The sequence below is a fragment of the Scleropages formosus genome, chromosome 9, assembly GCF_900964775.1.
Source record: "Scleropages formosus chromosome 9, fSclFor1.1, whole genome shotgun sequence".
NCBI lineage: Eukaryota > Metazoa > Chordata > Actinopteri > Osteoglossiformes > Osteoglossidae > Scleropages > Scleropages formosus.
The window spans coordinates 30,214,779-30,238,692 of NC_041814.1; the positions used below are offsets into that span (position 1 = coordinate 30,214,779).

At 41.7% G+C, this 23,914-nt stretch overlaps 2 protein-coding genes across 4 annotated transcripts in view; both read left to right on the plus strand.

The window, feature by feature from the left end:
- The window catches only part of fyco1a (FYVE and coiled-coil domain autophagy adaptor 1a), a 30,681-nt gene extending 17,761 nt beyond the window's left edge, over window positions 1–12,920 (plus strand). For all 3 annotated transcript variants that reach the window (XM_018740805.2, XM_018740806.2, XM_018740807.2), the window contains exons 12-18: window positions 11–163; window positions 807–1,033; window positions 1,209–1,326; window positions 2,617–2,721; window positions 4,819–5,029; window positions 5,907–6,016; window positions 7,527–12,920. In XM_018740805.2, coding sequence (XP_018596321.2) covers window positions 11–163; window positions 807–1,033; window positions 1,209–1,326; window positions 2,617–2,721; window positions 4,819–5,029; window positions 5,907–6,016; window positions 7,527–7,602 — 1,000 coding nt within the window. In that variant the 3' untranslated portion in view covers window positions 7,603–12,920. The remainder of the gene's footprint in view (window positions 1–10; window positions 164–806; window positions 1,034–1,208; window positions 1,327–2,616; window positions 2,722–4,818; window positions 5,030–5,906; window positions 6,017–7,526) is intronic.
- Window positions 12,921–13,459: 539 nt separating this feature from the next.
- ghrhrl (growth hormone releasing hormone receptor, like) overlaps window positions 13,460–23,914 on the plus strand; it is a 32,686-nt gene continuing 22,231 nt past the window's right edge. Inside the window, exon 1 of the mRNA XM_018740812.2 lies at window positions 13,460–13,547. Within this exon, the coding sequence (XP_018596328.2) occupies window positions 13,494–13,547 (54 nt within the window). The 5' untranslated portion in view covers window positions 13,460–13,493. The remainder of the gene's footprint in view (window positions 13,548–23,914) is intronic.

A 23,914-nucleotide genomic window follows, 5' to 3' on the forward strand; every position in this document is an offset into this window, starting at 1 on the left:
GACACGGCAGGGACAAGGACACCCTGTGGCAGAAGTCAGATGCGCTCGAGTTCCAGCAGAAGCTCAGGGCCGAGGAGCAGTGGTGGCTCGTGGACAAGGAGGCGAGTCACTGCCTGGGTTGTAGGAGCGCCTTTACCTGGTGGCTGCGCAGACACCACTGCAGGTGGGTGCAAAGGGCGAAAGCCCCTGCCATTGCTCAGAGTCAGGAGCTCATACACTAGTTTACGTGTGTGTGTGTCTGTGTGTGTTTCTTAAGCTTGCTTTGAGTGAGTTATCCTCACAATCATCACTGTGAACAGGTTCAAGGGCTACACATATGAAAATAAGAGTAAGTGATGACATACTGAATCTTAAATGTCTATATTGAAGAATTATTCTTTATTTTATTTAGGTGCAATGTGTATTCATGTGTTGTAACTATATTTCCACCTATATTTACAGAATTTATAATATTTATGGTAGGTATAATATTTACTAATAATTTAAGTAGAAATTCTTATAGACCGCATCACCCCAGCTCTGTGTAATTGTTGTGTTATTGCTGTTCGGTACTCTCAAATGCTTTAATTTATTATAATGCTGGAGGAAAGTGCTAGATGAGTTGTAGTGTTTATTCTGTGAGCAGTTTGGACAAGTTTACCTTGAACAGCGTTTGTCCAAGGTACCTTACCTTGGTTTATCGATTTTCCATTGTTATCGATGTTCGCGCTCAGCTCCCCCGAAGCGACACAGATTTACGTTGGGGAAAAAAACAGTGATGGAAAAAAACTGATGGTTGTCTTTCCTGCCCCCGGTGGCGAGTCCAGGTTATGCGGCCGTATCTTCTGCTACTACTGCAGCAACAACTTTGTGTTGACAAAGCACAGCGGGAAGAAGGAACGCTCCTGTAGAGAGTGCTACTCGCAGCACAGTGCTGTCGTGGAGCGCCTCACACAAGCTGAGCTGGGTCCCAACCGGGACGAGGCCCCTGCTATCCCCTGCCCCGCCTCTGCTCTGAGCCCTGCCCCTTACACACCACTGCCCAGAGTTACAGGTGAGATGGCTGTCCTCCTATAGCAGGACTAACCTCCAGCAAAAGAGTTGCAGTGCAAAGAATAGCAGTGCAATTTTTCTTGTTCTGTAAAAACTTAAAAATAACTTCCTCTTGACACAAAGAAAACATTCCTGATGCCAGAATGCCCCTTACGGCTTGTTTGTTTCTCCTGCAGTGACAGACCCAGGAGATAGGTCGGATGACAGCGCTTTTGACATCATCACAGAGGAAGAGCTCAACGGGATGTGTGACAGTGACTCAGCAGCATCGCAGCAGACCAGCGGCGCCGAGATGTGAGCGATTCCCGAGTACTCCATTCAGTTGCTGTCTCTGTGGGACTGTCAATACACCACATTAGTCCATTGTTTTCTAAACGTTCACCACAGTCGTTCACCACAGTGACATGTGGCATAGCGTGTTTAAACCTGTTCGTGTTCCTGCATGGGCCCTGCTGTTCTACCTTTAACTTGTACTTTTTTAATTTCTCAATTATTTTTGAGGATCTTTTTGATCGGTAAATAATTTTTTTTTTTTTTTCCCGGCTCTGGAAAATACTTTCATTCAAGTGTGTTTTGGAAAATGTGCTTCAAAAACGAATGAATTGCTTGACTGGCAGTTTGTTTTAGGAATGGGTCAATGACCCCACCACTGTCACACACACCTTTTTAGTTGACTTCTTATTGAGAGGACTTCACTCTCACTTTGTTGTAATAAATTATTCATAATCCCAGCGCAGAGAGTGCAAAGTAGATGGGGGGTGTATTCACAAAACAAATAGTATTTGCATTTTTAATTCTGAATTTTATTTGCAACTCCTCACATCTGTTTTTAGGGGTTGAATTTTCCACTGGGGACACTTTCACAAAATCACCGTAATGTGTTTATACAGATTGGCACACAGTAATACATTTAAGTCCTGAGGTGTCATCAGGAACTGGCCCATCTCTGTGGCCCTTCCTACACGGAACAAATAACCTATTGCTGCTGTTCCATTCCTTGGGAATCGAACCTTCAGCCATCCAGTCAGTTCCAGAGTTCCAATCCCATAATCAGTGCACCATACGTCTCTGATCACAGTCACAGGCAACCAGATGGAAACCTTGTTTGGTGTTGTAGCTCTTCATAGTTCCTAATAGTAATAATAATATTTTAAGATAGCATAGTATTATTTTTGTTGTCTTTATGTTTTTATAACTGGCAATTGTTTTGAAGTTTCACAGTATGAAAAACAGTAACTCCTGTATATTGAGGATTATATGAATACGGGGTTATCCATCTGAATATATGATTTCTGTCAATACAAACCTGTGCAGTTGAATTTAACAGTCATTCCACAGCATAGTCATTCCTTAACCATTAGCTGTTGCCTTTTTTTCAAACAGTGGTGAAGAATACAGCCTTTCTGCTGAAATGCATTTGGGTTTTATTGAAAAACTGCAGTAATGCTTGAGCATGTATGTAGTTTCAAGGGTTAATGCGCAACGTGAGTCCATGTGAAATTTGCAGGAGCGGAATTTTTGGGTGACACTCCAGGGTATCAGGAACACTGTTTCATAGCCCTGAATGTGAATTTTCGTTTCCAGAAGTGGCAGCGGAAGCACGGAAGATGCAGCTCCTGATGACTCTGAGGAGCTAACCCCAGCCTTACAGGACACAGAGATCCACTTGCTGAAATCTGGCGAGCTCACGTGAGTCTGATAGCAGGAGCTTGTAGACACTGGTGTGCCGGTGTAACGTAAAACAACATCGTGTGATACGTACTGTAAAGTAAAATTAATGTACATGAACTAAATACCTATATTCTAATCAGATTTTTTATTACGGTAATACAGCGGAAACCACACTTGTCTGCTAACCACACAGCTGGGGGACATGTTTCATCTTATACTGATACAAATGCAATTTAAGTTAAACTCTTGGGTGATTGCAATATAGTCTTTCAGTATAAATTTGACTAAACAATTAATAATTAGTTAAAATACACATCAGAGTTGCAAAATTAATTTAAAAAGGAATCTAAATCATAGCACATTATTTTAAAATAGCTACCTTTTACATTAATTTTGCAACTCTGATGTGTATTTTAATGTGTCATTTCATGAAGGTATCCTGCAACGTTTCAAGGCAGGAGAAGGAGGCTCATGTAGTGGCTCTGATGTGTCTCCAACACACCTTGTGTTTTTCTCCACATCGTAAAGAAGCTCAGATTTCCAGTGATAATTTTCCTGTCTCTCATAATTAGAAAGGAAAGCTTCTAAGAACACTTGTAAGTCACATTTAAAGTACTATTTTAATTTCACTGTAAATGCAAAGTATCAAAGATGAGGGCATTATAAACTGGGATAGGGGTTTGCTGGAATTAAAATGCTGTTATTAAAGTTGTAAATTTCATGTGAATATTTGGGTGAAGGGAAACAAAAGTGAACATTTTTAATATAATATAATCTTTCAAACGCTTTATAAATATTTGTGCGAGGAAGTTGTGCACCCATTCCCCGCAGTCGATTACACCTGTGACCGCTGCATTGTAGCACACAGGGGTTCGAGAGGGTCGGACAATGAGCCCGTCAAGCACTGAGGGTTTTACACAATAGCGTGCTCAGCCGAGCAATAATATCATTTAGAAATAAATAAATAAAAACATACAGAATAAACATAGTAGCTAAAGTCTTTGGTGGTTCTCCCTCACGGCTCCGCCAAGATGGAATAACAAACTAAATGAGAAAAAGGTGAACAAACAATGCAATCAATGAGGAATAAGAAAGATGAGAATAAAGCCAAATAAAGAGCTTTTCAGCCTGTTGTGCTGTTGCGATTCTCTGTGTCGTTCACACATTTTCAGCGCATTCTGCACTTTTGTAATTGGAGCCTCTGTTCCTCGCTGGATTAGTCTAGTGCCTCAGCAAAAACACAAATTAGTAGTGTGCTCAGGTGCACAGTCCATGGGCAAGAATAATGTATACAGGGGTCCTCAACTTAACATGGGGTAGGTTGCAAACTCCCTCACAGCCACATACAGTTTGAGGCTGCTTATCCCAAGTGGGGTCATGGCAAGCCAGGGCCTGGCCCGGCAGCGCAGGGCGGGGACAGCCAGGGCGGGCCGCCAATCCGCTGCCGGGCACCCCAAGCAGGATTCGAACCCCAGACCTGCCAGGGAGCGGGACCCGGCCAAGCCTGCTGCGCCACCGTGTTCCCCCCATAACCAAAAGGATGTATAAAAAAAAAAAAAAAAAAAAAAAAAAGAATTATGTGCTTTACCTATGTTGTATAATAGGACTTTGTTTTATTTTTAATCAATTTCACACATTGTTCATGTTAAAATAATACTCATAGACAGTAGTAATGTAAGTACAGGACAACATTATAATTTTTAATACTGCACAACTAGTTTTCTAATTTGTGTTTTCTTTGCTTTTTCTTTTTAGTACCACCACACCACCAATGTTTTGGCTTGGTAGCCGTTGTAAATAAAATGTATCCTAGTCTAGTCTAAATAAAAAAATTTTGTATGCAAGATAGAGTCACTGCTAGACTCCCAAACACTGACTGAGGCCCAAACAGTAAGAAATACTGAGCCTTGTGGCGGTGCAGCCAGTCGATGTTATCGATAAGCACAGCAGATGGGACAGTCGTCTTTAGATGTTAAGACCAAACGTTGGAACTGAAAAAATATTGAATGAGTTTGATGGAACAGCTGTCATCCCATATGTCATAAGGCAAGGACTGTCCATAGATACCATGCCAATGTTGCAATATCACTATGTTCGATATGTTCTCCCTGACAGGCTTGCAGTGCCTCTGGGCATTGAGGAGGTGGTGCAATTTGGTGACAGTTCACGGGAGCTCTCCATCAGGTCCAGCTGCTATAGTACCGTGCCCATCACAGTGCCCGAGGCGGGCCCCACTATCAGCTGGGTCTTCTCCTCCGAGCCCAAGAGCGTGTCCTTCAGCGTGGTGTACAGCGAGGCAGCCGACGCCCCCGTGGAGCAGTCCAAGGTGTCAGAGCACCCTACCCTGCTTAGTTCCCCGCACTAACGTGACGCCCAGCACTGCAGCGAAGGGAGCACAATGGTGCTGATCACGAATCGCTTGGGCATCATAGTCTTGTTTGCTAGGATCAAAACAGAATCTCTGGTCAAATTTAAATGTGATTCTTCTTCAAATGAAGCTCCTCCAGATTGCCTCTGCTCGTGACAGACGGGCTGATTTTTTGCAAATGCGTCAGAACTTGCAGCCAGTCCGGTGAGGTCATGCGGAGGCTGCAGAACATTGTTTCCGTGCCCCATCATGTCAGGACGTTGATTCCCATGTGTCCAAGTAGTGCTGACGTCAGACTCACCTCAGTGTGAAATTGTGAGGGGAGTAAATCCAAAAAATGAGAAAAAAAATCATGTCTTGATAGAGGAATGTTTTTTGTCTCTGAAACTGTAAATCCTGGATGAAGGTTAAACAACAGCAGGGTTTTACTTCTTTCCCAGGAAGTAAAATATTTTTAATCAGTGTTTTGTGCTTTGTATGCTATTGTGACAAACAATGGAGCTTTTAGGTATAATTAAATGGCTGGAATTTCAGAGTTATCAATAGTAGTCTTCAGTAATAAATATAAAGCATAGTTTGACAATATAGCAATTAATAAATTTTTTAAAAAAGGGTTTTTTTACTATTTTTTTCAGCTAACTCCGATGGTTGTGTGTTTTCTAAAAAGCTTTGTTTTAAAAGCAGGGTCATTATTATCATCACAGTCCACTTCTGCAGAGAGAAGTGTGCTTTACCATGAACCCAGCCTGACTCTGGAAAAAGCCTGTGACCCCTGTATCAGACACATTTCCTGTCAAGTGCTGGAGCCTAACTCCTTCCCTCCTTTCGTCGACAGGTTCTGATCCCCCTGACTCGCTGCAGTTCCCACCAGGAGACGATTCAAGGGCAGCTGAAGGTCCGCAACCCAGGGGTCTACACACTCATCTTCGATAACTCTTTCTCCAGGTGTGCTTCCCATCGCTGGGACTTGTCCGCTGCCACTAAAGAGCAGTTACTAAGCTGTTACTGGGACAGCAGGTGGCGTAATGTTTGGGCATTAATGTTGTTTTCCAATTAAAGGACTTAGATTTACATCCGTACTGCAGTACGTTAAAAATTGAAATAGAAAAATTCCCCAGCTGTACAGTTGAGTAAATAATTGTAAGTAGCTTAGTGTACAAACATAATGTTCTAAGTCACTGTAGACAGGTAAGAGTAATAATAATAGCAGAATTACAGCTCAGAAAGTCATAGGGCCATTGTTGTCTCTTGAGAATTATTTATAACGTGTTTACTTTGAATTGGGGGCAGCTAATAGCGTAGTGGTTAGAGTCGGTGCCTTCGGGTCTGTAGATCGCAGCTTCAAATTCTACCTGCTACTGCAGTACAGTACTCTTCAGCAAGACACCTACCCTGAAATGCCCAGCTGTATAAATGGATAAATAATGGTAGGTCTCTGTAGGTTGCTTCACATTGTAAGTGGCCTTAGAGAAAAGCATCAGCTAAAAGAAAAAATGTGGCAATCCAGTATGCATAATAAACTAGTTGTACATATTCAGTTGTTTGATCATTTTTGTTTCGTTCCAGTCCATTTCACACTTGCTCATGCTGTTTTGACACAGTTGCCACAGTATCAGGGTTTGAAGACCCAGCCATAATGTTGCAGAAGGGCTCTGACCCCTTTGTGATGGCCGTATCTCAGGTGTCGTTGAGGCAGAACATAACCCTGTTCACTGTTGATAGTGTCACACCTTCCACATATGCATTTTGACACGGTCTCGAGATTCATAATATCTCACTACTAATAGGTCAGGACAAGCAGGTGATCCAAAATGCCACTTTCTGAGAAATGCTGATCTTAACACCCAGCATGACTCCAATACATTTTGACAGCTACGGTTTTATTGTTATATATCTGGATATTTTCTTGAAGCAATTTAGGATAAGTAATGCAAAGAATTGCCCCACTGGGGCTTGAACCTAATTCTTCACCAGCCTGTTGCCTCAGTCACTACATTTCCCTCTGCCCCAGTAATGAATTAGGTGCCAAAGCTGGAAGCTCCTGTTATTGGCTGTAATGAAGTGGCTTTTCTGGGCAATTGAGTACAGTGGTTATTCCATAGCTATGATTTGACATTGTTTGACATTGATGAGTCCCTTGTGAGAGACTCTGTAAAAAGTGAAGAGGATAAAGGTTTCTGAGTTCAGTCTGTTTCTCAGTGTATTATATAAGTGGATGGTTTATTTTATGTTTACATTCTAGTGAAGTCATGGTTAATGATGTTTAACGACAGAGGTGGTAGTACAGTGTAGAAATATGCTTTGTACTTGTGTATTCCCACTTCTGTGATACTAGTTAGAACCTGAATTGACTGATTTATCAATGCTTTCATTTTTAGGGGTGTTTTTTTCCCTTATGTATCTTTTGTCAAAACATTTAGTTATGCTTTTCTTTTTTTCATGCTTGTTTTTATAGGTTCATCTCAAAGAAGGTCCTTTACCATCTGGCGGTTGAGAAGCCCGTCATTTACGATGGAAGTGATTTTCCATAGGAAGGTTGGACCCTTCCCCTCCTTGCGTCTCTCTTCAGTTCTGTTCCTGGGTGCTGGAGCTCCTTCATTTGCCCATTAGGTTGTGTTGTACAAACCATATTGTGGGATGATGTGTTTTGCTTTGCACTTGTCACTGTAGCATATCATTTTTAGGTGTTACAAGAATCATCCTCCTATTTTATTTAGTAGAAAAATGTAAGAAGCTGTAAAAATGTGTTTTTTTTTTTTTTTTTTTTTTGAGATAGGCTTGTCCTGCCCTAAACTGTACCATGTTTCTTTAAAACATATTTTTGCAGGCACAATTAAGATAAATAATCTCCAGATGCACAAAATAGCAGATGAATGATGAAATGCTATACAAAAGCAGTGAAAACAACTAAATATTAACAGTTAAAATTTTAAGTAAGTTGTCTGAAGGGCACTCAAAATGTTTAATATTCACATCTCAAATATTCTACTTGCACAGAATATCCCATTACTACAATGGTCAGTTGCTTAGAAGAATCATCACAGCTATGGAAAAGGATATATTTCCACAGTGTGTGGTTATTAAGCCCAAGTATGTGGGCTTAATATTTGATCAGATTTTGCCCTTTAGGATGGTTCTCTTTTTTGTTTTGAAGACATGAATAATTGTTATAGCCCAGGATTTTTGGAAAACAGTGATCAGAACTCACAAACGCTTAGGTCTCAACTCTTAGCTCCGTGGCCTAGTGTTTGAGATCCAAACTCTGATCCTGCATCAGCGGAAGCCTTTCCAAGTCTTCAAAGCTGAAATTGATCTTTACAAGACCAAAATGACACTTCCAAAGATATTAGGCCAAGAACACACCGATATCAGCAACAAGAAAATGCTGTGATCTCAGCAGTGAAGGGATGATTGAGGCCTGGTGGAAGAACAAGGAAACACAAGTTATCAAGTTTAACACTGTACTGTCCAAAGTCGATTTTATACACGCGCAAACCCACTATATATGGGTGCACCACAAAAACTTTCTCCTTATCAAGGTGACTCTTAATTTGCAAATCTGTTACTAAATATGCCAAAATTAGATTTTTACAAAATACTTTATGCTAAATATTTTGTACAGACATAAAATATATTTTACTTAATGGATTGTATTTTATAAGAATTTCCACTATGATAATAGTGGCAGGATATTTATTCATTTTTTGCAATAAGCTTTAAGGCATGCTTTGCAGGGACTGACATTTGAGAACAGCAGCTTGAGAATGAAAAATGTCAGAAAGGGTAGCAATGCACACTTGTGGTTTCTAGGTATGAGTTCTGCAGTGCAGTCAAAGCCCTCAGCTGAGGTTGTGCATGTGAAAGTACCACGGTATTTAAATGCATGCTGTCAGCAACATTTGTTAAGAGCTGTAAGGTTAGAGACATTCAGCAGATGCCTCCTGACAGCAAGCATTCAGGATACATTAGTAGGCTTTCCAGAGTCCATACCTATAGGATGAAAGATCTGTGCACTCCAGCGCTTTTAAAATTATATGATTTTTGTTTTTTTTTCACCAAGCACTTCTTTGCAGAAAATGCCAAACAACAGTACGTTAAAAGCGACTGAATGGAGGCTCACAATTAGGTAATAAGCAGCATTTTTAGAGTTGTGAAAGGGTTGCTTCATTGTACCCTGTTTGGTGAATTCCACTTCAGTTCCGACTAAAACGTTTCATGTTTTTAAAAGAAACATAATTATCGTAATTGCAGCATTATTTCATTGATGTCATACAACTCAGAAGTAAAGGTGTTCCTTTCAGTTCCAAGATGAGCTATTTCAAAATGGACCTCGTGAGAGAGGAAAATAAACCCGCATTTAATTTAGCTCAGCAGAGCCGTTTATGCAGTTCAGAAAGGTAAGAGAAACAAAAAGTGATTTCATTAGCCAACTTTCTGTGTAAAATAGGCTAGTTGCATTGTCAGAAGAGCTGGCATTTTTTCTTGATGTTCTCCTAGCTATGTTTTAGTGCTCACTAAGGGGCCAGCGGAGCTCGTGCCTGAAATCATGTAGCCTGCTTAGCAATGATTCACTTCATTCGTTACCTCAAGAAAGTGATGAATGTCTGTTAATATCAGGTCTATAACACAACATTTTTCCTTAAAAAATCTTACCAGCTTTAAATTTCACTTTGACAAATTTCATGTGGACGTTATCAGTCATTCACATTTTGGTCGTTAATCTGTTTTTGCCAAAAAAATTGTGATCCGAGATGCAGTATTTACTAGGTGTGACAAATCTGGTGGAGCTTCTTTTTTCCTCTTTTAACAAACCCATTGCAGAAGAGTAGTAGCGGAAGATACACACAGGTACCTGCCAATTGAAAAATTTGCACAAAAAAGGAAGACAGTGTCTTTATGCACCTGTCTGTGGCATTAACTGTTCAGTGGAATGTGTGGTTATTAGGCAGACGCTTTTGTCCAAGGCAATTTGAAGTACAGTGCTGCAATTTAGCACAGGAGCAACTCTATGAAGAGCACAGTAACAGCTGTGATTGTGTGAGTAGCGTTTCCAGTATGTAGTCCTCAGGTATTGTGTGACGAGCTCTCTTTTCATGAGGCGCCTAAAAGCGGAAATTATGTGATGAAGAAGCTTCAGCTGAGCATGATCTGTATTAGTCCTTGTGGAGAGCAGAGGTGCAGCAAGTATTTGAGCTACAGCTCCAGCTGTAGTACTCTTGGGCAAGGACCCTATCTTGAATTGCTTGGTAAAAATTACCCAGCTGTGTAAATGGGTAAATCGAGAAGTAGCTGAGTGTACAGAGGTCACATTGTAAGTCGCCTTGGAGAAAAGCATCTGATAAGCAAACACATATTAATATTAGCTCCATGAAGCAGAAGGCAGGTTTATGGAGCAAGCGGAGGATGAGCCGAGCCAAGTAGACGGATGTACAGTTGAGCAGCACAGTTAGGACGCTCCAAACATTTGGGAGCATCCAGAGTGATTCCGTAGCTACGCTGCCTACAGAATTCAGCACTGTCTCCCGTGGGTTCTGCACACACTACATTGAGAAATGTGCTTTGACAGATACATTGAAACTGCAGGGTGAATGAGGGCCCACTGAGCCGCCTTCACATCTAATCACACTTTGAATTCTTCCAACTCAGGTGCGTTAGGTAAATATCCAAAGTAGCACATGAAATAGCTTGTTTCTGAGGTCATAATGTGTTCAGACTCCTTCAAGAAAACTCTGGAAATGCAGCCTGGAGCTCAGAGATTGAGAAGTGGAGCTCTGCTCATATTACATTCTTTTATCTACTCAACTGTGTGATTTATGCGAGCAAAAAGGAATACCTTGCTACACAGCACATGTTGGACTTTGAGCCTCCACTGGGACATTTTCATCTGTGTGCCCATTTCATATTTGACGTACCCAGTAAATGCTAATTCAAAGCCTGTTTTCTGCACATACCCAATAATTAACTACTCACTCAGTTCCCATTATGACATTAATATAGTAAATATTCCAGTGAGCCCATATAATGATTGGAGATGTCCAGTGGAAATACCAGTTTCTTATCCAAGCGCTTGAAAAGTATGTGCAGAAACTCACGAATCTGGGAAGATAACTAATGTCCCCCCATCTCTGTACCTCTGTAGTTGTATTGATCTAAGGATCTTATTACATGCTGTCACTGTTCTTTTTAATATGGTAAATGTTATCATTGATTACTGTTGTTTTGTAAACAGAAAAGAATTTAAACAACTGGGAAATGGTACAAATTGAATGATGAATCATAACATGTTCCAGTGATATGAAGCTACCAGTTGAATTGTGCTTTAAGGGGATGTCTTTATAACTAATTTTCATGAAACTTGTGATGGGCTGCCATCCCATCCAGGGTGTACCCTTCCTTGAGCCCGGTGCTTCCAGAATGCGCTCCAGACCACCATGACCAGGAATTGGACATGTGTTTCGTTAAATGAGTGACTGAATGACTGATTATATGAGCTGCAGTTCTGTGTGCGATTCGGTGGTCTTTAGTACTATTTATATGGTCCATGTGATGGAAGGATGTGCAACATTATTAATTTTTTTGGACGGATCCAGCTTTGTTGGTCACGTAATACTCAGACCAGGGTGTGATCAGGTCATTATTAGAGGGGGACAGAAAACAGCTTTCAGGACTGGGCTTTATTGGATGCATTTGATAATATGTTGGACGTCTTCATCAAAACACTGGACGCCCAGTGACCGCCCAAAGATGACCGTTTAGAGCGGCTGCGCTCACTGTGCTCTCACTACACACACACAACGGGAAACCAAACTTGCTTCAATTAGGACTGCAGATAATTTGCAGAACCGGCACTGGTGCTTGTTGGGGTGGAGCACAGGAAATCAACACCCACATGATGTCAATCAACATTTTTAACCCGAGTTGTTTTTACAGAATGAGTTATGTGTTATTTGTGGCAAAATGCAATATACAGTATATATGACTATGCAAAGAAGGGAGTTCAGGAAAAAAAAATGTGGAATTCTTATTAGAAATAAATCTGTTTGCCTGCAGGATGAAAGAAGCAATTAAAGTGCCCAAGTCATCATACGGTCATATTTGTTAGAGCCAAATAGCTTTTCCAGTTATGAAAATGATGATGTTCTTGTGTTTTAGAGGAGCGTGAAATAAGAACATGGCCTGGTGTGTCCGTGTTTCTATATTGAGGGTGGAAGGAATCGCCTCTAACTGTTCACCTGCCTCTGTCAGCAGTCTGCTTTGCACAATCATTTCTATGCAGTATCTCCACAATATTGGTGCGATTTAATGTATATTTCCTGCAAAATGTTTTATTTCAAATAGCCACCGGTTCTTTTTCCAGACCTATTCAAAGGGCAAATAAAGCATAATTTGTACGACTAAATAAAATCTCCTCAGACTTGTCAAACTTTTATATCCAAGACAAGTTTTTTTTTTTTCCTTCTTCTTCTTTTCTTTCTTTTCTGAGAACTGGTGCGATGCTCAGGTCTTGGGGGGGTCTTACCCTGTACTCCATCGCACCAAATCATAGAACCTGTCTTCATGTTTACAATTTTTAATAAGTGTGATAAACACAAGTGGAAAATGAAAGAAGGTAAGACAAGGACGGGGTTGACCTTAAGGGCTGGAGGTAGAAGTGAGAAGGGCCCAATCACTAATGTCGACCAGTATGAACTAGTGTATTACCAGTGTATTCTTGTGTTGTTGCACTACAGCCGCTTACAGGCTCCGAAGCTCCATCTGGGAAAAGTCCATATAAAGCGAAGTGAAGTGAATAAAGAATTAGGGAGGAGAACTGAAAGCTGCCTGGAGTGGCTCCTTCCACAGGCTCCCCAATGGGTCTTTCACCCTATTTTACTGTGTTTTGTGGAGACTTAGTGCAACTGTAACGTAGCGCATTTCTTCATGAAATAAAGTTTTGTAGTAATAGTGTTGAGTGTTATTGTTATTTGTTGCAGAAGTAGTAACTTGCCTATATTGTTTTGACCAACAGCACGCATGGCAGCATTTGCTTTTTTTTTTTTTCCCCCCGAAAACAGGTGTGTTTTATTTTAATGTGACGGGACATCGCGTTACGATTGTGGTTTAAGCAGCAATTCTGTCATTTCTGCACATTTTGTCCGCTAAACATCGCTGTTTCTCTCACAATAAGTGTGGACACCGGTGTGACCTCCCCGCGCGACAAATTACTCTGTTTTAACCCCATTTCGGTCCACGGTGGGGTGAAGAAAGCGCGGGATTGTCTCCTCATCCAGTCCTCCTCCTCCTCCTACTGTTTTTCCCTCTCGCAGAAGTGTTTGATGATCTGAGGAGCGCTTCACAGTAGAAGTGAGGAGAACATCGAGAAGAGAAGAGGCGAGGCTCGATCTCCACTCCGCCGGGACTCGTGTCCACTGTGAAGATCAAGATGTTCATCATCTCCACCTTCGGGTTCGTTTGCGCGGCGTGGATCGCATCTCCTGTAAGTACATCTCCGAAGTCCGCTTTTTTCTTTCTTCTTTCCTTCTGTATTTGTTCATCTCTCAGGAATCCTCTTCGCGTTTACTGTGGTAAACACAGTACACCTATCGATTCATTTTTTTCAGCGGGACAATGAATAACGCTCATGTGCGCGTCGTTGCCCTCCTTCTTCGGAGCTGTTACACCTGGCTGGATAGAAACACGGAAAACTAAACGGGCAGCAGGTGGCGCAGTGATTAGAGCCAATCGTGTCTTGCAACTGAGACTCCACATAGATGCGAATCCTGTGGTAAATCAGTGTAAGCAGCGTAACAGTGAGCCGCGAAATGAATAAATAAGTGTGAAACAGAGAGCAACTGAAACTAGAACTTTTCCCTCTGCAGTGCATTACTACACACACACACACACACACACACACACGGCACTGCTTGAACTGATCAATAAACGAATGAAATCTGACCGATCAATAGAGGAATGACCTCCCTGCTCGAACCCGGTGCCCTAATCGCACCTGTGGCCGTGTTTAATGGAAGTGTGAATCAGAATCAGAACGAGCTTTATTGCCAAGTATGTTCACACATACAAGGAATTTGTCCTGGTGACAGAAACTTCCACAGCACAGATAGAATGACAGTGACAAGACACAGATGAGAAGATAGAATATGTGAATAAAGGATAAAAAAATATAAAGTACCCAATATACAAAAATAGTCCCTAGACATTGTATGTATGCACAGGTATGTTCTATACAAATGCAAGGGAATGTAAGTAAGATATATAATGTGATAAATAGATATAATTATAAATAGTGTTGTGTATTGCACTGGTTTACTCTCTAGGGGGGATTTAGCTGTTCATGAGGTAGATGGCCTGAGGAAAGAAAGTTTTCTTGTGCCTGGCTGTCCTGGTGCTCAGTGCTCTCTAGTGCCGGCCAGATGGCAAAGGTTCGAAGAGGAAGTGGCCTGGATGCGAGGGGTCTACAATGATTTTGCTAGCCCTTTTACTGACTCTGGACGAGTGCAGTTCTCTGAGAGCTGGGGGGGGGGGGGGTGTGCCGATGATTCTTCTAGTCCGAACTATCTGCTGTAATCTTCTGATGTCTGATTTCGTAGCTGAGCAGAACCAGACAGTTATAGAGGTGCAGAGGACAGACTGGATGACTGCAGAGTAGAATTGCAGCAGTAGCTCCTGTGGCAGATTGAACTTCCTCAGCTGGCGAAGGAAGTACAACCTCTGCTGGGTCTTCTTCACAATGGAGTCTATGTGGGGCTCCCACTTCAGGTCCTGTGAGATGGTGGTGCCCAGGAACCTAAATGACTCCACTGTTGCCACAGTGCTGTTCATGATGGTGAGTGGGGATAGTGCTGAGGTGTTTCTCCTAAAGTCTACGATCATCTCCACTGTTTTGAGCGTGTTCAGCTCCAGGTTGTTATGACTGCACCAGACAGCCAGCTCTTGGACCTCCTGTCTATAAGCACACTCGTCACCATCCCGGATGAGGCCGACGAGTGTGGTGTCGTCTGCGAACTTCAGGAGTTTGACAGAGGGGTCTTTAGCGGTGCAGTCGTTGGTGTACAGGGAGAAGAGCAGTGGGGAGAGCACACATCCCTGGGGGGCTCCAGTACTGATTGTGCGAGTTTTGGATGAGAATTTTCCCAGCCTCACTATCTGCTGCCTGTCCATCAGGAAGTTAGTGATCCACCGACAGATGGAGGTGGGCACAGAGAGTTGGGTTAATTTGGACAGGAGGAGGTGTGGGATGATGGTGTTGAAGTCCGAGCTGAAGTCCACAAACGGGATCCTCACAGAAGTCCCTGGTTTGTCCAGATGCTGCAGGATGTCGTGCAGTCCCATGTTGACTGCATCATCCACAGACCTGTTTGCTCGATAAGCAAACTGCAGGGGGTCCAGCAAGGGTCCAGTGATGTCTTTCAGGTAGTCCAACACCAGTTTTTCAAGTGACTTCATGACCACAGACGTTAAGGCGACAGGTCTGTAGTCATCAAGTCCTGTGATTTTGGGTTTCTTTGGGATGGGGATGATGGTGGAGCATTTGAAGCAGGAAGGAACTTCGCACAGCTCCAGTGATCTGTTGAAGATCTTTGTGAAGATAGGGGCCAGCTGGTCAGCACAGGTTTTTAGGCAGGATGGTGAGACACCGTCTGGAAATATTAATAGCTACTAATAATGGAGGAGTCATGATGAGGGGACGATGACATGTGTCCTGGATACATACAGTATATCTCTGTCCTTCCATTGATCTGCACCGGTTCAATGGACCAGCAGAAGGATGAATTAAATCCTCAGTCAGCATCACTCATCACTCTTCATCTCTCTAGATCCTCTCGACCCACTTGAAATCAGCATCTTGTGTTCAGATGAACCTTCTTGTCTCTTCCACTTAAGGATTCATGTCGGATACATCTATTCTCTCTGTTATAACCGCCCCCCCCCCCCCCCCCATAAGTTCTGCTAATGAAGTTGTTCATTGATAAACTCCTGGACCACTACATTAAAAGGCTGATTTCGATCTCTCTGAAACAGAACTTGTTCAGAGGAAAAGCTCATTATGATTTTAGTGGACTTTGGGCATTTGTGTGTTGGTGCATCACTTCCTTTCATCTGTAAAGATGGAAGAGAATAAATTGGTGTTTAATGCAAATGAAGGTTTATGAATGTAAATTGAAATCCTGAATGAAAGGTTTACATTAGACATAATTTTAATTGTGCATTTATTCAATAAAGAGCAGAAGCTCATTAACTAGTACCAGTGACTGCTGGGGGTCCCCCAAGAGCGGCTCCTGACACACAGACACACACACTCTAGCTGTACACACAGGTCTGTCTTACCCATGGGATATTCATAAAGTACTCGCAGGGTTTTTACGAGATACTCACTTTGTGGGCATTCATGGGAGAGTCAAAGAAATTCAAAGGAAGTTCATGGCATATTCTTCAGGTTGTTGTTGTTCTTAAATGCCGTCAGGTCAGTGTTGGCTCCTGTTGACCGCATGTTGACCACAGAGTGCTTCCAGAATGTTCTGTCCTCCACTTGTGTCCTTAGTGTTGAAAGGCTTATATCTGTTGTCAGTGCCGTTGAGTCCATCCATTGGGTTTATGTTCATCCTCTTCTTCTTTCTCCTCCAACTGCCTTTGAGGGGATCTGATCTTCTCGTGACACGTCCAAAGGACGACAACTTCACTCAATCATTTGAGCCTTAAGAAGAGTTTTGCTTTGATTTCATCCAGCAGCCATTTCTCTGACTTCCTCTTCATCCAGGGTGTCTTTAAAAGCCTCCTGGACAGTCCAAGAGTCCATGAGTTTCCAGTCCAAGTTTTACACCTGTATAGCGTTATGGAAGATGCCAGTGTATCATTAATTTTCTTATTTTTTAATCTTATGTTATTCATTGAATATTCATAAAATACTCATTGGTTGGTGTCACAACTAGCTAGGTTTGGGGGGTAAAATATGAAGGAGTTATACACTAATATTTGGGGAGCTTTGCATGAACACTGGGAGGGAGGGTATCCATCCCTTGTTACACATGTGCATATATTACATTTATTACATGTATGACATTAAAATGATACTCATAGGACACTCATTGTGGTCATGGCATGTAAGACCAGGTCCTGCATGTGTAGGAGGGAGGCCAGCATTCTGAATGTTTCAGTCATAAAAAAATGCTTCCTTAAAATAATTATTGAACTTATTACTTTGAATGTGTTTATTAAAACAATAATTAACAGAAAGTTAAATGGTTTAATAAAGACCACAAGTGAGATTCTTACTTCACACATGTGCTGCCGGAACTATTTTCCAGCAATTTTCAGGCAGGATGCGTGTGGAGCCGAGCTCCCGTCACCCCCGCTCCCCCAGCGTGTTATGCAAATTTCTGGAAGAGTAGGTGGGGTGATTTCGAGGCAACTCTCAGAGCAAAAATAGAGCATATTATCATTTTCCATCTTAACAAAAAAACCTGGCATCTTTGCAGGGAAGCATTTATAACTGCGGTCAAAGAAGGTGCAGAATATTATGGCTTTTATTACTGTTATTTTTGGTACCAGTGTCTCATACACTTCAGGGTAAATGACTAGAAAGATGCAGGCATTAAATTTCAAAACTTTTTCAAATTGATCAGCTTTGCAGAATGGGGGAAACCGCTGGGTGTTTACTGCTTTCGCAGAGTCTGAGTCCTTCCCCGTGTGTGAATTCACAAAAAAAAAAAAAAAAACTGTTGTGTTTCTCAACTTCTCTAATTCAGGTGAAATTATGAGCCAGCTGTGAAAATATTTGTTTTTGTTTTGTTATGTTATCCTTTTGTGCATCTTTCTGTGCCCTGTCGCCGTGGCAACTGCACCACAAATACCGCATACGGAACGAAGCGGCTGGGCCCCTCTTCCGTTTAAAGCCCCTAATGGGGTTTTAATTACCATTTAGAGGAGCGTCTTACACTCATCTCTCGTCGTCCCCCCATCAAAGTACCTTTTTAGGAGTAGAGCTTTAAGTGTGTAAGTGTGATGCTCGAAGTGGATGCAAAAACGATACCGGCTGGCGTCCATCCGCCGCATTTGGCTTGATCCTGCAGCCTCTCGACGGTTCATCACAGCTCTACAATGGCATATTTTTCAGTTAGAGTTTCATAGCACAAACCTTGTTGGAACAATAAAAATTGAACCCAGAGCTTTTCAGGCATTTATTTGGTATGCAGAGCTGTTCTGCAGTGCATTTCCAACTCTTTCAAAACGCCACATGAGGAGAATTGTGTTTGTTACCTGTTTAGTGGTGCAAGAAATGGCATAGGGTCAGTGTTTCCTTAATCCAACATAGTTCAAAATAATACCTGTCTTATTAATGTGTGGATAGATTGTATCAGAAAAGGTGACGAAGCACAGGGCCGTGAAGGATAAAAAGCAAACGTGATTCCGTTTTCTGCAGAGGAGCCGCTATCAGAATGAATTTAATTAGAATGAAGTTTGTCCAGACGGGGGGAGGCGTTACCGCGCAAAACAGCGAGAAAAAAACAGCCTTACCTGCAATGTAAAGGTTATTAACTCTTCTGTTTTCAATAATCATATACCCCTGCAGGATCATGGGATTGTGACAAGACGAGAGATTCATAAAAAACACATATTCTGAGAGGGTCACAGTGATGCAGAAATGAGAGATTCGTAATAAACATACTGTGTATGTCCGTAGGGTCATTGTGGTGCAGAGATTTATCATAAACATACAATAAAGCAGGTTTATAGTGATACAGAGACCAGGGGTGTATGAGACATATCCTAGAAGCATCACAGTGATACTGGATTTACGGGATTATTGACATTATATTCCAATAGAGTCACAGTGATACGGAAATGAGAGATTTATGATGGACATGTATCCTGCCAGGGTGACAGTGGTCCGGAGACCACGGATCGGTAATAATTGTATTTCCTTTTAGGGTCATGAGTACTGAGACATGGACAGGGCACTTTCATGTGTAAAAGTCATGGTAATTATGCCATGAATGCACATGATCATCAGAACCCCAAACCCAGTTGATCACCTGCACACAGACTGGGCTTTGAGCTGGATGCGGAGGTGCGGTGGGGCACTGACACTGCGATACCCTGGGGCTACAGCAAGCAAAGAGAAACATCAACAGCAGATCTCTAAAGCCAGGTCACAACATTTTCACGTACATTTCCTCAGTGTGTAATAGGTTGATTTTGTTTGCATCCGTTCGCTTTCGCTTGGATTCATCTCACTGTGCCACAATGAAAAAGTCATCCGCTGCTCCTCACGTGTGTAAACTGCTAGACGCCTTGAGTCAGCGCATCCTTTTTGTGTCCCAGGCAAAGCAGGAGCGGCCTAATTATAGTGCCATTCTAGCGGTGGAGCTACACATTAACAGTTATTGCACATGAAATGCATCCACTACAAAAAAAAAAAAAAAAAAAACTGTTTCCACAACATCTTGAGAAGACAACAGGCGAAATTTCAAAATAATTATATAGGGGAGGATATTATTAAAACTAGCAAAAAGTTACCCCATAATTGAAAATCAACAGTAATTACCGAGAAATTGACTTGTGTAAATGTGTGGCTCAGAAGAACACATTATTTGGGGAGTCTTGCTTGTCCAAGGAATTTCGACAGGAGTCTTTGGCTGAGCGTGGAATCACGTTCACATTTCCTCTGTAAGGCTGTAGAGTCCAGCCTTAACTAAGGGCGCCGAAGGCGTCCAGCACAGGATAACAGCAGGTGTTTCCAATCCCAACACAAAACTTCACGACGTTCTTTCACGACGGAAACGAGAGAAACTCGTCTTTTGAGAGCCAAGTCTACTGCTGTGGTTCCTCGGGTCCCAACCCTGAATTGCAAGTTTGGAAATGCTGAGTGTTCAGCTCTGTTGGGGCAAATCAAAACTGTATTTTACTGGACTGTATTTGCATTACAATTATTTGAACACATATAATGTGTGAAATTAATAAAAAATAACCCAGCCTTATGATACCATGTAGTATTCATGTATGTTAACAGTGTATGTGTCTTTATTGTTTATATAATACAGTATAAGGGGATATGCAATATACAATAAAAAAGCCAGGACTTGGGTGGCTTTGTGTGACTTTGCATGACTTTACGACAAGGAATGAAACCCCATCGTAAGTCGAGGACCACCTGTAATAACTTATCAATTATTTACAAAGTACCTAAACTAATAGGATGTCATAGAACTCCTGATCATAATGTTATAATTAATCAAAAATAAAGTAAAAATTAGTAATAATATGAAAAATAATAAGCATAAGTTTAATACACATAGTAAATGTGAAAATATCAGTGCAGCCAACTGGATATGAAGGTACCACAGGTTGGTCAAGAACTCAGTCAATGTTACTGATGTAATGACAACTCTTATGTCCTCTAGATTAACTTTTTGAGTACAATTTCGTATTCGTAGAGGGAGGGAGGTCAGTTTAAGGTAAGCTGGATGATGGGGGTTGGATGGTTTCACTTTAGGGTGAGGGGTTTTGAGAACAAAAGAAGCGGAAAGTTACTAGGCGAAAAGGCGGGAAAACATTGAACACAGCTGTTGTAACGTCCTGTAATGGATTATGTATGAGCTTAAAGACTGATAAAGACTGATCGGGGAGACACCCGTCTTGGGCGCTCCCATCGGCCGATGTTGTGAAAGTCTTTGTTTGAGTGTGTTTCTTTCAGTGTCACCTATGGCTGAAACGGGAAAGGGAAGAATTTCTTTCACACTTTTCACTCATCCTTCTTCAACTTGGCTTCTTAGTTGCTAACTGGGTGGTGTCGAGCAGACGAGACCATGCGGTGGAGGGTCACCACGCTGGCATCACCGGGCTCATGGCACCTGCTAATTAAGCTGTCAGTTGCCAGTTGGCATCAAGAGGATCAGTTCCCTCCAAAAGTAGGACTAAGTCTTTTTTTATGAACTTAGGACAGCTCCACAGCTAGGAGGACATGTAGATCTGTGCTCATACTAAAGAGACAAAAAATTCTGCATGATCTAAAATTATTATTCTCATACCAAGGGGTTAATATTACAGTTCAGTCAAAAGTTTGAGTACATCTATTGGAAAGTAGCGTTCTTTTTAACTGATCCTAACTTAACCCCTACATCCAGGTCATCAATTTGAGCTGTCCTTCACTTTCCTTCTTCACCAGATGGTTCTTGTACAACTCTGAGGTGTGTTTTCAGTTGTTATGTTGCTGAAGAATGCAGGGCTGACCAACCTGAAGGAATGACATGCTTCTGAAATATTCTACGATAGCTGTGCTCATCGAGATTGCCATATATTTGCCGAGGCATTTGCTCTGTGACCAGCAATGCAGCCCCCATACCATCACACTGCCACCTCCATGCTGGACTGTTGGAAGCGCACAGTCACCCTCTCGACATCGTACAAGTGCTTAGCAAATGAACCCAAATATTTTACAGTCTAATTCATCCGTCCATGAGACTAACTTCTACTCCTCCTTCTAGTCGTATCAGTGTCAGTGTGTGTGTGTGTTTTCTCTGTCCCGGGAAAATCTGGTTTAAAGCAGGTGTACACAAACTATCATTTCTCTTCCTTTATTTGAGATGTAGACATGCAAACAGTAATTATTTACCAAATCAACACTGTTACACTGTATTTGATTTTTTGCAAAATTCATGTCAATACTGTCTAGGATGGTGGGCAAGTTATTATTCTGAAAATTAAATTTATTTTATTTTTATTTTAAAATTAAACGTTGGCTTGCTTTTCTCCTATCTTATATATTGCTCCAGAAGTAAACACTCCAAAGACACGAATGGATTTTGTTGGAAATGGTCTTTTTCAGACAATTCTCGATTCTTCAGAGACTCAAATTATGAGGCAGAGTAGAGCTATAAAGAGGTTTTATTGCTGTTCTGCAGATTTTCGCCGTGTGTGATCCATGCGATCCATGACTGACGTGTGCAAACAGCTGCGCCGATATTACTGTGCCCATGCGCCTCGTACATCTCAGCACATCCCCGTTCCACCGGAAACTTATCTTCTTGTACTCAAAACAAGAACCATCCATCCATCACAGTTTTTGTGGAAAATTACCTGTGACAGAGGTGCTTTGTGTTCTAGAACTTTCTACAGCAAGCACTTCACAGCAGTATACCAGTAAAAATAAAGCAGTGTGAAACATATAAGATTAGAAAATAAAAGACATGAATGATATAACAAAAATAAATAACAGGTAAATAAGAGTACATAATAAAGAGTAGATGATAACAATAATACCCACCATAAGAGTTTAAATGACACTCGAAAGGTGGCGTCTCAGTGCTGTAAGGCTGATCCATTGTGGTTCGTTGGAAACTTGAACCCATGGTCACCCCAAGATGCTCATATTTTCACATACATTTTCAACCTATTACCAATAAAATTTAAATTCTTTGTTGCCATGGCAACCACAACAAATGTTTTCTGTTAGGTTACGGATGCTGAAAATGCAAAAAACTATCACTTCCGAAAGCTCTCTTTCTCCAAACTCCACATCGGATTCTTTGATGGCAGAGATTTTATACTTTCTCTCAAGTTTTGAGTACAGTTCTCACTGAACTGTAGTGTTCTGCATGAATACAGAAGTGGCCCTACTTTAAATCTTCATACTGTAAATGGACCATAATTGTTTTGTGAGCTCAAGCGCCAGTATTTCTTCAAGCGCAATTGGTGGTGCTCAAGGAGTTCCTTTCAGCCAAACTCTGCACACTTTTCTGTGCTTTTCATTTGTGTGCATTTTGCTGCTGCGCCAAGATAAAAAAGTTCTCTTGACTTTTGATGTCTGATTATTATTGCCCAATTATGAAAGCGTATTATTATTCTGCATGCTTATTTTATATCCTAGCAACAGCATCTATGTTCAGAATTCTATCTGGAAAGTTTCAAACAATAACCCCTTTAGGGTGGAAATAATTCCGCACTGAAAGCACTGAAATATGGAATTCAGCTGTGAAATACTGACAGGCTTGAAGAGTAATGCTGGTTGTGTAACTTGTCCTTGTCTCACACTGTCCCTGCCAGGCAAGATCAGGTCTTTTTACACATTCTTTATTGGGCTGAAGCTCCATTTTACTGAATTATTCATATTTTGAATGAATTAACATTAAAACATTAATGAATTATACTTTTTTAGCCAAATGTCACTATTTTGTATCCTCAGTTTGTGGTAAGTAGGCTGTATGTAGGTGTTTTTCTTCTAGTGTACCTCCATGGTATATGCTTTCCGATTTCAGATTTTACACACTTTACATTTATTTAGCAGACGTTTTTCTCCAAAACAACTTCCAATGAACTCCATGCAGTGTTACTATCAGCCCACACACCTTATTCACTGCAGCGACTTACACTGCTAGATACACTACTTACAGTGGGTCACTCATCCATACATCAGTGGAACACACACTCTCTGTCACTCACACACTGCGGGTGAACCTGAACTGCATGTCTTTGGACTGTGGGAGGAAACCAGAGCACCTGGAGGAATCCCACGCAGACACGGGGAGGACATGCAAACTCCGCAAAGATTGAGCGGAGAACAAATCCATGTCCTCTCGCACCACCCAGGCACTGCGAGACAGCGGCGCTACTTGCTGTGCCACTGTGCCGACCCACTGTGCTGACCCGTCACTCTCACAGTACTACGTTTTACACAGACTTCACTACCGGTTTTATGGCTCCAAGATATGGGATGAATTTCTGTGCTTTTAAGAGGTCTCCTTTTGCGAGGCTTTTCCGTACCTGGCACCACTGATGTTGTGCTTGACTGCATTCCACACTCTCCACCGCTGTGAGCCTATTTCCACCTAATTACACTTTTACCTTTGC